General features: G+C 47.5%; 1 protein-coding gene across 1 annotated transcript in view; it reads right to left on the bottom strand.

The window, feature by feature from the left end:
• The window catches only part of btbd11b (BTB (POZ) domain containing 11b), a 113,654-nt gene extending 106,667 nt beyond the window's left edge, over positions 1–6,987 (bottom strand). The window contains exon 1 of the mRNA XM_080191357.1: positions 6,096–6,987. Within this exon, the coding sequence (XP_080047483.1) occupies positions 6,096–6,897 (802 nt within the window). The 5' untranslated portion in view covers positions 6,898–6,987. The remainder of the gene's footprint in view (positions 1–6,095) is intronic.
• Between the last annotated feature and the right edge of the window lie 6,281 nt (positions 6,988–13,268).

Raw genomic sequence — 13,268 nt, forward strand, 5'->3', positions numbered from 1 at the left:
ACACTAAGGAACTTTAATGTAATTAACAATACATCAACAATAATCACCTAGAACCTCTCCCCTTTTCCCAAATCACTGGCTGATTTCCTCCTTTCTCTTTAACCCAGGGGTCACTGGACAGTGATCAGGAGCAGGAACCCTGGCTGATTTCCTCGCAGGATCAGTTATGATACCAATCTAACGAGATGATGCAAATCTCTCTCTTGGAATGCCCTCTAATAACATAGGGAACAATTTCACCATTAGGCCAACATGTCCAACTCTGCTGCAGGAATTATGGGAGGGAAATGAGGGAATGTCTCCCACAGCCTGGCTTCAGAAAGTCCTGATTTACCCCATCTGTCAATGCTGTTACACTCAGAATCCAAATAAATAGTGGGCACAAACTGCCTTTCACAAACTGCTCAGCTCCCCAAGTCCTGCAGAGGCGCATTTACAATCAGCGCCTGTTAACACAGAATAAATGGACCTTTGCAAATGAGCTTAAAAGTGTTGATTTTACACCTACCCAAATCGACAAACGTGTTTCAGACATTTACCCAAAGGCCACCCCAGCCCGTGTAGAAAACCCAGCCCAGGATCCGACTCTCCTGCCCAGGAGGGCGCAGAGAACCTCACACTCAATACGGGACTCCCTCCTGGATGGTCAGAACAGGGAGGGAAAAGGCAACGAGGTCTGAACAGTAACAGCAATTCCCAGCTTGAAGAGTTCAGGAGCCACCTACAAGATGCTTTACACAGCTGCGGTGTGTAAAGAGCCTAGTAACACTAACTCGATTAAATCACAACAGTTCAAATTAACCACTTGCTTGGGAACCTAAACAGACCAGGCAAACTGCTGCATGCTAATCTGGATAGTGGCCAGCTAGAAACACAGTCTTCATGTTGCTCAATATCACCAGCCTTGCATTGGCAGCGCTGAACCTTAATATTCACTAATCACAGCGTAATTAGATTGTGGCAGTGTGGCCGGGTATCTGCAAAAACAACCAGCAGCTGCTCAACATAAAGTGAAGAGCAACAGTGATAGATTTTTCCCCCTCACCCACGGAGAATAGCCCCAGGTCAGCATATAATTACTAGTAGTGTTAGACCGCAGATCTCAAATTTCGCAATAGGCTTAGGCGAGGAAAGGGCCTGGCAATATTTAATAACACTAACAACTTTGGCTCGTCACAGTTGATTCTTTTCTTGGAAATATTGATTACGTGTCAGCTTGGCTCAGCTGGTAACAAGGAGCTGAATCAGAGGCCATAGGTTCATGATTTGCTCAGGATTACGGCCACATTATTCCAGGAAAACGCTTGCGCGTGCTTTGTAAATCCATTCGGAGGCTGTGAGCATCGCTGGCTAAACCAGCATGGGTTTGTTGCCCATCTTGAACTGCCCCTGAGAAGGTGGTGGGGGCTGCCTTAGGTTCCCTACAGTACAGAAGGAGCCATTCAGCCCATTGAGTCAGTACGGACCATAATGCCACCAGGCCCAATTCCCTGAACCCCACACATTTACTCTGCTAATCCCGCTGACATTAGGGTTAATTTAGCGTGGCCAATCCACCCAACTTGCACATCCTTGGACTGTGGAAGGAAACCGGAGCATCTGGAGGAAACCCACGCAGATACAGGGAGAACGTGCAAACTCCGCACAGTGACCTGAGATTGAGAATTGAACCTGGGTCCCTAGTGCTGAGGCAGCAGCGCTGACCACCGTGCTGCCTTCTTGAACCACCCACCCACAGAGCTGTCAGAGAGGGACTCCCAAGATTTTGACCCAGCAATAAAGATGAAACGGTGAGCTCCAAGCCAGGGTGACTTACAGGGGAACTTCTGAGGGGTTTTACCATAGGGGTGCTCCATTACCTGAGGTGCCATTTACAAAAAAGATGTTAAACGTTGAACCAGACCACCTAAGAACATAAGAACATAAGAAATAGGAGGAGTAGGCCATCTAGCCCTTCGAGCCTGCCCCGCCATTCAATAAGATCATGGCTGATCTGTCGCTGCTCAGTTCCACTTTCCCGCCCTCTCCCCATAACCCTTAATCCCCTCTCTCATCAAAAACCCATCAACCCGCGTCTTAAAAATATTTAGCGAGGCAGCCTCCACCACTTCAACGGGCAGAGAATTCCAGAGATTCACCACCCTTTGAGTGAAGAAGTTCCTCCTCAACTCCGTTCTAAACCGCCCCCCTTTTATCTTGAGGCTGTGCCCCCTAGTCCTACTGTCTTTTTTGAGCGGGAAGAGTCTTTCCACCTCTATCCTATCCATCCCATTCATCATCTTATACGTCTCAATGAGATCTCCCCTCATTCTTCTAAACTCTAACGAGTACAAGCCCAGTTTATTCAGCCTCTCCTCATAGCTCAACCCCCTGTAGCAGAGGTTCCCAAACTGTGGGCTGTGACCCTTGGGACAGGATTTTGGGGTCAGGAGCTCCTTGGCAACAACCAAGCTTGTCCAGTTCTGACTGAACTTTGACAGCTACATTGCCTCTTTAAATGTTTCTGATTCTTCTGAGAGTGAGAGAATAGATGATTAATCCACTCTAAGGTCCGATTGCTGCATAATGCCTAGAAAAAAAGTGGCTGCTCACTTTTATTTGGTGGAAACCCAAATATTTTAGGTCATCCTGCTCGACAACTCCATTCCCCTACATGGTACCTCTCTCCCCCTGCCCCACATGGAGAGATAATCCCCCTTGGTCCCTCCATTTATACCCACCCTAAAAAATCTTGGAAAGAACATTCAGATGTGAGTGTCTTACAAGGAAAGATTGACAACACTGGGCCTGTAAATGTCAAAGAATGAGGGGTGGTCACATTGAAACTTTAACATTTGATAGGTGAATGTAGGTAGGATGGTTTCCCTGGCTGATGGGTGCATCCAGAACCAGGGACACAGTCCCAGAATGAGTTGTAGGCCATTTAAGACCAAGATGAGGGTGGTGAATCTTTGGAACTTTCTACCCCAGAGAGGTATGCAGGCTCAGTCATTGACAGAAACCAATAAATATCTGAACACCCAACATCTCAGGATATGGGGGAAAGAGGACAGGGAAAGTACTGTTGAGGTGATGGTCAGTCACGAGCTAATCTTTTGGGTCTCATTGGAGTTTAGAAGGCTGAGGAGGGATCTTATGGAGACTTACAAGATAATAAAGGGGCTAGATAGGGTAAAGGTAAAGAGATTCTTTCCACTTAGAAAGGAAAGAAGAACTAGAGGGCACAACCTCAAAATAAGGGGGGTGGGGGGGGGGCAGTTTAGAACGGAGTTGAGGAGGAACTTCTCTCAGAGGGTGGCAAATCTCTGCCCATTGAAGTGGCGGAAGCTACCTTGTTGAATATATTTAAGTCACAGGTATAGGTTTCTGATAGACAGGGGAATTAAGGGTTATGGGGAGCAAGCGGGAAAGTGGAACTGATCCACTTCAGATCAACATGATCTTATTGAATGGCGGGGCAGGCTCGAAGGGCTAGATGGCCTACTCCTGCTCCTATTTCTTATGTTCTTATGTAATCAAAGCAGGCCTGACAGGGTGAATGGCGTTCTTTTGCTCCTATGTAGGTGTTGACAGTCAGAGAGAGAGAGAGACCATTTCATGCCCTTGATGGCGTTAATAAGCAATAGTTAGAAGACAGGGGAGGAGGAATTTCCTCTCCCAGAGGATTGAGTCTCTTTGGAACTCCTTGCCACAAAGAGTCCTCGTGTATACCAAAAGCAGAGGTAGATTTTTGATCATTAAGAGAGTGAAGGGTTACCAGGAAGGGGCAGGAACGTGGACATGAGGAATGTTAGATCCGCCATGACCTTATTGAATGATGGAGCAGGCTTAAGGGGCCGAGTGGCCTCCTCCTATTCCTGTTTATGATCTTATGTAGTGTGGCACTTTTAAAATGCAGTAAATGTGAACTTGCAGGAACAGCACCTATTCTGTGGAAGGGATGGCTACAGGGGGCAAAGCGACTCATCAAGCCTCCCACTGATAATGACAAGACAAGTTTTAATAATTAACTTCAGTAACATTTTGCTGTGGGAAAGCTAAGGTGCCCCTGTTAAATAATTAACAGCCACACCATTTCTATGCATGAAATGGCACTAATATTTAAGCAGGGCTCAGGGAATGAACTTAGCTTGTCACCTGTCCAGTTCTTGGGGTGAGTCCAGACCTGATACATGGGAACAGCTGGCAGCGGGTGACAGTACCTATGTTGGTCTCCAATATCACAATACCCAAACAATTTATACTGCCTTTACAGCTGTATTTCATGGACACAAAGAAACATTTGAAATAAACACGACTACATTGATACCTTAAGTTTTTTGTAACTTTCCTGCCGGGAATGTAAACAGAATTTTCAATGGGAATACTGACACCACAAACTGATTCTGGAGGCAGGAATGACACACTGATTCAAGGCTCCCTCTCCATTTAGAATAAATGGTGTTTCCTAATTTTGCCAATATAACCCCTGTACAAATCAGCACCCAGATTAACTTTGATAAATTAACCCAACTGTGAAGCTCTGATGAAGAGTCATCTAGATGCGAAAGATTGGCTCTATTCTCTCCCCACAGATGCTGTTAGACTTACTGAGACTTAACAGCATTTTCTGGTTTTGTTTCAGGTTCAGGCATCCGTAGTATTTTATTTTTAATCGCACAGTCCTTTCTTCCAGTGAGGAAGCACTCCCACCCACATCAGTTACTCTATTAGTTCCCCTTCTAGTCATCAAATAGTCCCACTCTTATTACGAGTGACTCACCAAGGTTCCTTCGAAAGTACCTTCTAAACCCATGACCTCGAACAGCCAGAGGGACAGAAGGGGGCAGATGCATGGGAATCACCTGCAAGTTCCCCTCCAAGTCATTTTTCCAGCTTTCGTCTGTGCTGCTACCCAGCCACCCACAGAGTGGAGCCCCGGCTTGGGAAAGCTATGTTGCTGTTCCTCCACTATTGGCGGGTCAAAATCCTGGAACACCGTTCCAAACAGCACCGTGCCTACACCATGCAGGTTCGTGGTTGCAGCTCACCCACCACCTTGTCAGGGGTCAGCTGGATATGAGTAACAGATACTGGCTTTGCCAATAACAGCCATTTCTCATTAACAACTAAAAAAAAACATGTTCTTGACATAACCACTGACCATACCTCCCCCACAAATAGTAACACCACCATCGTACACATACATCCGCAACCACATCTTGTGTCAGTTCAGAGGGGCAGTAATCCGCCAAATAACCCAGTACTTCTCAGACATGGGGGCGAGACTTTGACTCACTCAAAATATTTGTGCAGTTAAAATCTCACCTCAACCCCTCCAATCCAACCAACAATTTCTATTTAATTTTAACATAATTAAACTCCCCAAAGTGCTTCACAGGAGGATCATAAAGAAAACTGGACACCCAGTTAAAAGATGCACTCTGGATGGCTAAATGTTTAGAGACTTAGGTTTTTAAACAGCATCTTAATCAACATAAAGGAAGACTGGATTGAGGCAGCGGTTAGAGAGGGAGGGAATGCCAGAGTTCCAGTCCTAGGCAGGGAGGAGTGACTAAAAATCAGAGGGGATGAAAGTGAATTTGATAAAAGATGGGTTAGTGGAAGGGCAGAAGCTTTGAACCTCAGCGAGGGGAGAATGGGGATGTGTCAAATGTGGCACAATGGTTAACACTGTTATATCACAACACCAGGGACCCAGGATTGATTCCCAGTTTGGATCACAGTCTGCGCGGAGTCTGCATGTTCATCCCGTGTCTGCATGAGTTTCCTCCGGGTGCTCTGGTTTCCTCTCACAGTAAAAAGTCTGACAACACTAGGTTTTAGTTCAATCGACACAGACATCAAGTTTTTACTGTGTTTACCCCGGTCCAACGCCGGCACACCCACATCATTCCTCCCACAGTCCAAAGACATGTTGGTTAGGTACACTGGATACACAGAGAATTTAGCCAAACAGGCGCCGGAGTGTGGCGACTAGGGGACTTTCACAGTAACTTCATTGCAGTGTTAATGTAAGCCTACTTGTGACTATTAAACAAACTTTAACATTACAAACACACACACATATAGGCAGAGGAGTAGGCTGTACTCACCGTGAGCATTCTTGCCGCACAGGAGGTGCAGGTAGGGCTGGCTGATCCCCCAGAACTCGGAGTCGTTGCTGATGGTCTGCTCGATGGCTTCCACGGTGATCTTCGCGGTGCTGTTAGTATTGTGCAGCACCCGGAGCAGCAGCTCCTTCAGCAGGCTCTCGATGCCAGCCGCCAGGTAGATGGCAGCGTGCGGGTGGATGCGGGGAGCCACCCCGCTCTCCACCATCCACCTGAAGAAGCTGCCCACCGACAGGGTGAGGCCACACCTGGCCGACTTGCTCTGGCCGAAGCCGCGGCCGCTGCTCATGTTGTAGAGGGAGAGGGCAGCCAGGCCAGCCGACACCGAGCCCCGGGCCAGCGGCCAGGACAGCACCATCCGCAGGGCGCTCTGCACTTCGGATCGCCCGCAGCGCCCGTACCGCAGGCTCAGTCGCTGCGCCTCCCGTGACACCCGCAGCAGCGGCCGGCTGATCAGCCACGACAGGCGGCGCAGATCCTCCCGCCGACATTCGGCCACGGGAGGTTGCACCGTGGCCAGCACCGCCTGCAGCTGCTGCAACGTCCAGGGCAGCTCCTCCGGCTCAGGCAGCCGGCACTCCAGCATGTCCCCCTCCTCGGCCAGAGCCCCGCTCACCGAGCCGCAGCTGCTGCCTCTCCCCGCCCGAGAGCCCGCTCCATGGGCGGCTGGAGAGCAGCACAGAGACAGGCTGGAGGAGCGCACCGAGTCGGCGGTACCCCCGTAACCAGAATCCCGGCTCACGTCCTCCAGTGTCCAGCCCCAGGGTTTAACCCGCCCGCCCATGGCTCCGCCACATATTCCGGCGGATGGAGTAGCGAGCAGCCAGACTGCAGTTATACCGACCCGAGCCGGCAGCGCGGCAGATACAGTCCGACCAGGCTGCAGCTGAGACCGGCCCGCCCACTATGCAAATCACCGGCCTCTGATTGGCACGCTGAACTTACCACACCCTCCACCCCGCCCACTGTGCAGATCACTCCCGCCCCAATTGGTGGCACCGACCGCACCCCTATCCCCGCCTATTATGCAAATCACAGCACAACCTCTCCATCTGATTGGCACGCTGCACTGACCGCACCCACTATCCAACCCACTATGTAAATCACTGCCCAATCTCGCTCTCTGATTGGCCACTGTCAAAGACTTCACGCTCTTCCCCGCTCATTATTCAAATAAGACCGCGCCCTCTCTCTGACAACCGCAGGTTTTGATAAGGGTGTGGTCCAGTACGGAGATTGCCCCGCCTTCTATCAGCTGGGGCTCCTTAAAGGGAACTTCAATTGAAACTTTCCTCTCTGCAGTTCCCCCTCCTGATGCACGCTTTCCGTGCCCAATGGGCACCGCAGGGGCTGAGGTGTCTTATAGACCCCGACAATCACATTTTGATTTGACGTATCTTAAGTTTCCTTTGTACTTTTTGTTTCTGTTCCGGCCGTTCCCCCTCCTTTTCGGGAGCCGCCCCCTTTTTCTTTCTCCGAATGTAATTTGAGTTTGTTTACTTGGTTTGTCCGGAAAATACCCTCCTGGTGCACACTCGTATTTCACAGTAACCGTGACAACTTTGTACAACCCATCGGTTTATAATCAATAAAAAAAACTTTACATTCATATAGAATCATGGGATGATAAAGAAACGTAAAAGTAAAGTTTACTTATTAGTCACAAGTTGGCTTACAATGAAGTTACAATGAAAATCCCCTAGTCGCCACACTCCTGTGCCTGTTCAGTACACTGAGGGAGAATTTAGCACGGCCAATTCATCTAACTGGTGCATCTTTGGTCACTAAGGGGCAATTTAGCATAGCTAATCCACGTAACCTGCACATCTTTGGACTGTGGGAGGAAACCAGAGCACCCAGAGGAAACCCACACAGATATGGGGAGAACATGCAAACTCTGCACAGACCGTGACCCAGGGCCAGAATTGAACCTAGGTCTCTGGTGCTGTGAGACAGCTGTGCTAACCACAATGCTACCGTGCCGTGATTCAGCATTGAAGGTGGCCATTTGGCTCTTCATTTTGATAAGAGCTATTCAATTAATCCCACTGATCAGCTGAATTCCAGATCACAATGGCAACACAGTGGCACAGTGGTTAGCACTGCTGCCTCACAACGCCAGGGACCCGGGTTCAATTCCACTCTCTCTGTGTAACTGTCTGTGTGGAGGTTGCATGTTGTCCCCATGACTGTGTGGGTTTCCACTGGATGTTCTAGTTTCCTCCCACATTCCAAAGATGCGCAGGTTAGATTGATTGGACATGTTCAATAGCCCCTTAGTGTCAAGGAGATTAGCAGGGTAAAATGTGGGATTACAGGGATAGGGCTTATGTAGCATTGTTGTCAGTGCTGGCTCTATGGGCCAAATAGCCTCTTTCTGCATGTAGGGATTCTATTTTACCAAAAATTACCAATCTTGCTTCCAATTATCACCCTTCTATCACCTTCACATGGTCCATCTCTGACACTTCTCTTCCCTTTCTTAACCTCTCTGTTTCCATTTTTGTGACAGACTGTTCACCAGTATCCATTACAAGCCCACCAAATCCCACAGCTATCTTGACGACATCTCTTCACATCCCACATCCTGTAAGGACTCCATCCCCTTCTCTCAGTTCGTTTGTCTCCACTGCACCTGTTCAGATGATGCCACTTTCCAAAATGGCGCTAATGATTTGTCTTCCTTCTTCCTAAATTGTGGTTTTCAACCAACTGTAGTTGACAGGGCTCTCAACCATGTCTGACCCATCTCTTGGTCCATTGCTATCACCCCTCCCCTCTGTCCTAGAACCAGGATAGGGTCCCCCTTGTCCTCACTTTTCACCCCACCAGCCTCCACATTCAAAGGATCATCTTCCACCATTTCAGCCAACTCCAGCATAATGCCACCACTCATCTTCCCCTCACTCCCCCTGACAGCATTCTGCAGAGACTGTTCCCTCTGCGACACCCTGGTCTACTCCTCCATCAGACCCAAGACCTCATCCTGGCACTTTCCTATGCAATCACAGAAGGTGCAACACCTGCCCCTTTACCTCCTCCCTGCTCACCATCCCAGGAATCAAACACTTCTTTCAGATGAAGCATTGCGTCACATGCACCTCCTTTAATCTGGTCTCTTGCATTTGATGCATTTGCAGAACATATTCGGTCTGTCTGCAAGCAGGACACATACTTTCCTGAGCTTGCCTTTATAACTTATCACCCTGCTCTCCTGTCCACATGTCCATCCTTCGCCTTTTGTAATGTTCCAATGAACCCCACTGTAATCTGGAGGAACAGCACCTCATCTTCCGGATGGTCACTTTACAGCCTTTTGGACCGAGCACTGAATTCAACAACTTCATAGCATGAACTGTCTCCTCCACCTTCACACCATCTCCATTTATTTTATTTCTTTTTTTCATCTTATTCATCAATTTTTATTACTTTATATTCTTACTTTTGTCTTTTCACTCCTAATATCTCGCTTTGTATCTTGTTCCTCCTCACCTCCCCCAACCCCCCCATCCCCGCAACCACCCCCCACTAGGGCCAACTGCTGCATTCCTTCATTCTGTACATTTGTTCTCTTAATGGATGCTCTTGTACCATTCTTAGCCTTTATCGTCACCAGTTACATTCCCTTTTGTCTTTTTGCCTGTGGCATCAATTACAGTCCCACCAGCCCCCCTCATAGTATAAATCTTGTCTGACTTTCCTTGTCTTCAGCTCTGATGAAGGGTCATCCTGACTTGAAATGTTAGCTCTATTCTCTCTCCACAAACGCTGTCAGATTGGTAGGAAACTTTGACATTATGACAATAGAGGTGAGTCCTTTCCTAAAGTCCAGGAACTCAAAGATACTTACAGGCAGATCTCACATACAGACAGCTTCAGCTGTCATAATGAAAGGTTGGCCAGAGTCCTCAAGGGAGCTTCCCCACATTCACCATTAGAGATAAACTAACCACACAAGATAGATTGATCCTGTGTGGCGAGTGATTCATCATCCCCATTTCTCCAGTCGTACCCCACCCAGCAACTCCACCAAGGGCACTCAGTGTTGGAAGCAATCCGATACAGAGCAAAAGAATCATTATACTAACCCTTTATGTGTGCTGACATGGAGAAGTTTCCAAATGTGCACCATGCAATGCATTCAAGTTGCGACATGTGAAAGAACTGTTGCACTTACACAAAATCCTGGACCTTCCATGGTCATTGACAGCAGCTAATATCTTTGAACTGGATGATAAACAACACCTGGTCTCAGTTGATTCATATACCAGGTGGTTTGAACTCGACGAACTGCTAAACATGATGAGTAACACAGTTATCATCAAGTTCAAGAGGTACTTGGCCATACATAGCATTCCGCAAAGATTCATCCTTTCTGTATCACAGTTTGGCATGGCTCCTGCTCTGACCGAGACTGCAAAACCTACAAAGGGTTGTGAACGAAGCCCAGTCCATCACGCAAACCAGCCTCCCATCCATTAACACTGTCTCGGAAAAGCAGCCAGCATAATTAAGGACCCCACACACTCCGGACATTCTTTCTTCCACCTTCTTCTGTCAAGAAAAAGATACATAAGTCTGAGGTCACGTACCAACCGACTCAAGAACAGCTTCTTCCCTGCTGCCATCAGACTTTTGAATGGACTTACGTTGCATTAAGTTGATCTTTCTCTACACCCTAGCTATGACTATAACACTCCATTCCGCACCCTCTCTTTCCCTTCTCCCCTATGTACTCTATGAACAATGTGCTTTGTCTGTATAGCACACAAGAAACAATATTTTTCACTGCATGCTAATACGTGATAATAATAAATCAAATTAAATCATGAGAGACAACGTTCACCAATTTGCCTGTGCTGATTTTCAAAACTTTGCACACACATGGGACTTTGAGAATATCAAACAGCCCTTTTACCTACAGTCAAACAGTCTGTGCGGTACACTTGGCTAAGCACCTTCTAGAGAAATGTGCATGGGATCGCACAGATTACTATGCTGCACTCCTCAGCCTGTGAAATCTACCATTACAGTGCCTGCCTTTGTCAGCACATTGACCCTTTTTCAGACACACTGGCACCACAGTTCCTTCTGCTGAGGCTCTGCAGTAGGTCAAACTTCAAACCAACCTGAATGGTGCCCTCCTGTAATGCAGGTTACATAGAACATAGAACATAGAACATTACAGCGCAGAACAGGCCCTTCGGCCCACGATGTTGCGCTGACCAGTTAAAAAACAATGACCCACTAACCTAAACCAATCCCTTTTCGTCCATAAACCTATCCACGGATCACTTAAACGCCCCCAAACTAGGCTCATTTACAACCGCAGCAGGCAGGGCATTCCAATCCTCACCACCCTCTGGGTAAAGAACCTACCCCTGACATCCGTCCTATAACTACCCCCCCTTAATTTAAAGCCATGCCCCCGCGTGCTAGCTTTCTCCATCCGAGGAAAAAGGCCATCACTGTCCACCCTATCTAAACCTCTAATCATCTTATATGTTTCAATAAGATCCCCTCTTAGCCGCCTTCTTTCCAGCGAAAACAACCCTAAATCCCTCAGTCTCTCCTCATAGGACCTCCCCTCCATACCAGGCAACATCCTGGTAAACCTCCTCTGCACCCTCTCCAAAGCCTCCACATCCTTCCTGTAATGTGGGGACCAGAACTGCACACAGTACTCCAAGTGCGGCCGCACCAGAGTTGTGTACAGTTGCAACATGACGCTGCGACTCCTAAATTCAATCCCCCTACCAATAAACGCCAAGACACCGTATGCCTTCTTAACAACCCTATCTACTTGACTCCCAACTTTCAGGGATCTATGTACACATACACCTAGATCCCTCTGTTCATCCACACTATTCAAAGTCCTCCCGTTAGCCCTATACTCAACACATCTGTTGTTCCTACCAAAGTGAATTACCTCACACTTCTCCGCATTAAACTCCATCCGCCACCTCTCGGCCCAGCTCTGCAACCTGTCCAAGTCTTCCTGCAAACTATGACATCCTTCCTCACAATCTACCACACCTCCGACTTTGGTGTCATCAGCAAATTTACTAATCATAGAGGTCATAGAATCCTTACAGTGCAGAAGGAGACCATTTGGCCCATCAAGTTTGCACCAACACAATCCCACCCAGGCCCTATTCCCATAACCCTACATATTTACTCTGCTAATCCCCTGACACTAGGATCAATTTAGCATGGCCAATCAACCTAACCCGCACATCTTGGGACTGTGGGAGGAAACCGGAGCACCTGGAGGAAACCCACGCAGACACAGGGAGAATGTGCAAACTCCACACAGACAGTGACCCAAGGCTGGAATTGAACCCGGATCCCTGACGCTGTGAGGCAGCAGTGCTAACCACTGTGCCACCATGCTGCCCCTGTATTTTTTTCCCTACGTTTAACTGTTGATATGTTAGTTTACTGCACTCTAATCAAAAAGCTCACTGTGACACACGAAAAATAGTCAATGGTAGCTAGAGATAACAGGTTTAAATGTCGATTTTTGTGTCAGAATATTCCTGTAATGGAATTGTTTGAAGGGGTTATCCAGTATTTACTAAGCACGTTGCACTCATTACAATTTATGATGAGAAAGTCTTTAAGTATACATTTTACACTTATTGTTGAAAATAGTTTCCATTTCAAAGCAATCTGGAGGGTTTAGAATGCATCTTAATCCCTAAATTTCCTTTCTCCTTCCCACTCAACTCAACTCTGGCTTTTGAACAATGGCATTTAGTCCTCATTTAATCCACCCAACTATACCCTCATCCAGATCATTAATAAAAATTACAAACAGCAGTGGCCCCAAAACAGAACCCTGAGGCACACCACTCGTAACCGAACTCCATGACGAATATTTACCATCAACCACCACCCTCTGTCTCCTATCTGCTAGCCAATTCCTGATCCAATTTCCTAGATTACCCTCAATCCCATACATCTGCATTTTCTGCAGAAGCCTACCATGGTGAACCTTATCAAACGCCTTACTAAAATCCATATATACCACGTCAACTGCCTTACCCCCATCCACCTCTTTGGTCACTTTCTCAAAAAACTCAATAAGGTTAGTAAGGCACGACCTACCCGCTACAAAACCATGCTGACTATCTCCAATCAATTCATTACTCT

The sequence above is a fragment of the Carcharhinus amblyrhynchos genome, chromosome 6 (assembly GCF_965287045.1).
Source record: "Carcharhinus amblyrhynchos chromosome 6, sCarAmb.v2.hapA, whole genome shotgun sequence".
NCBI lineage: Eukaryota > Metazoa > Chordata > Chondrichthyes > Carcharhiniformes > Carcharhinidae > Carcharhinus > Carcharhinus amblyrhynchos.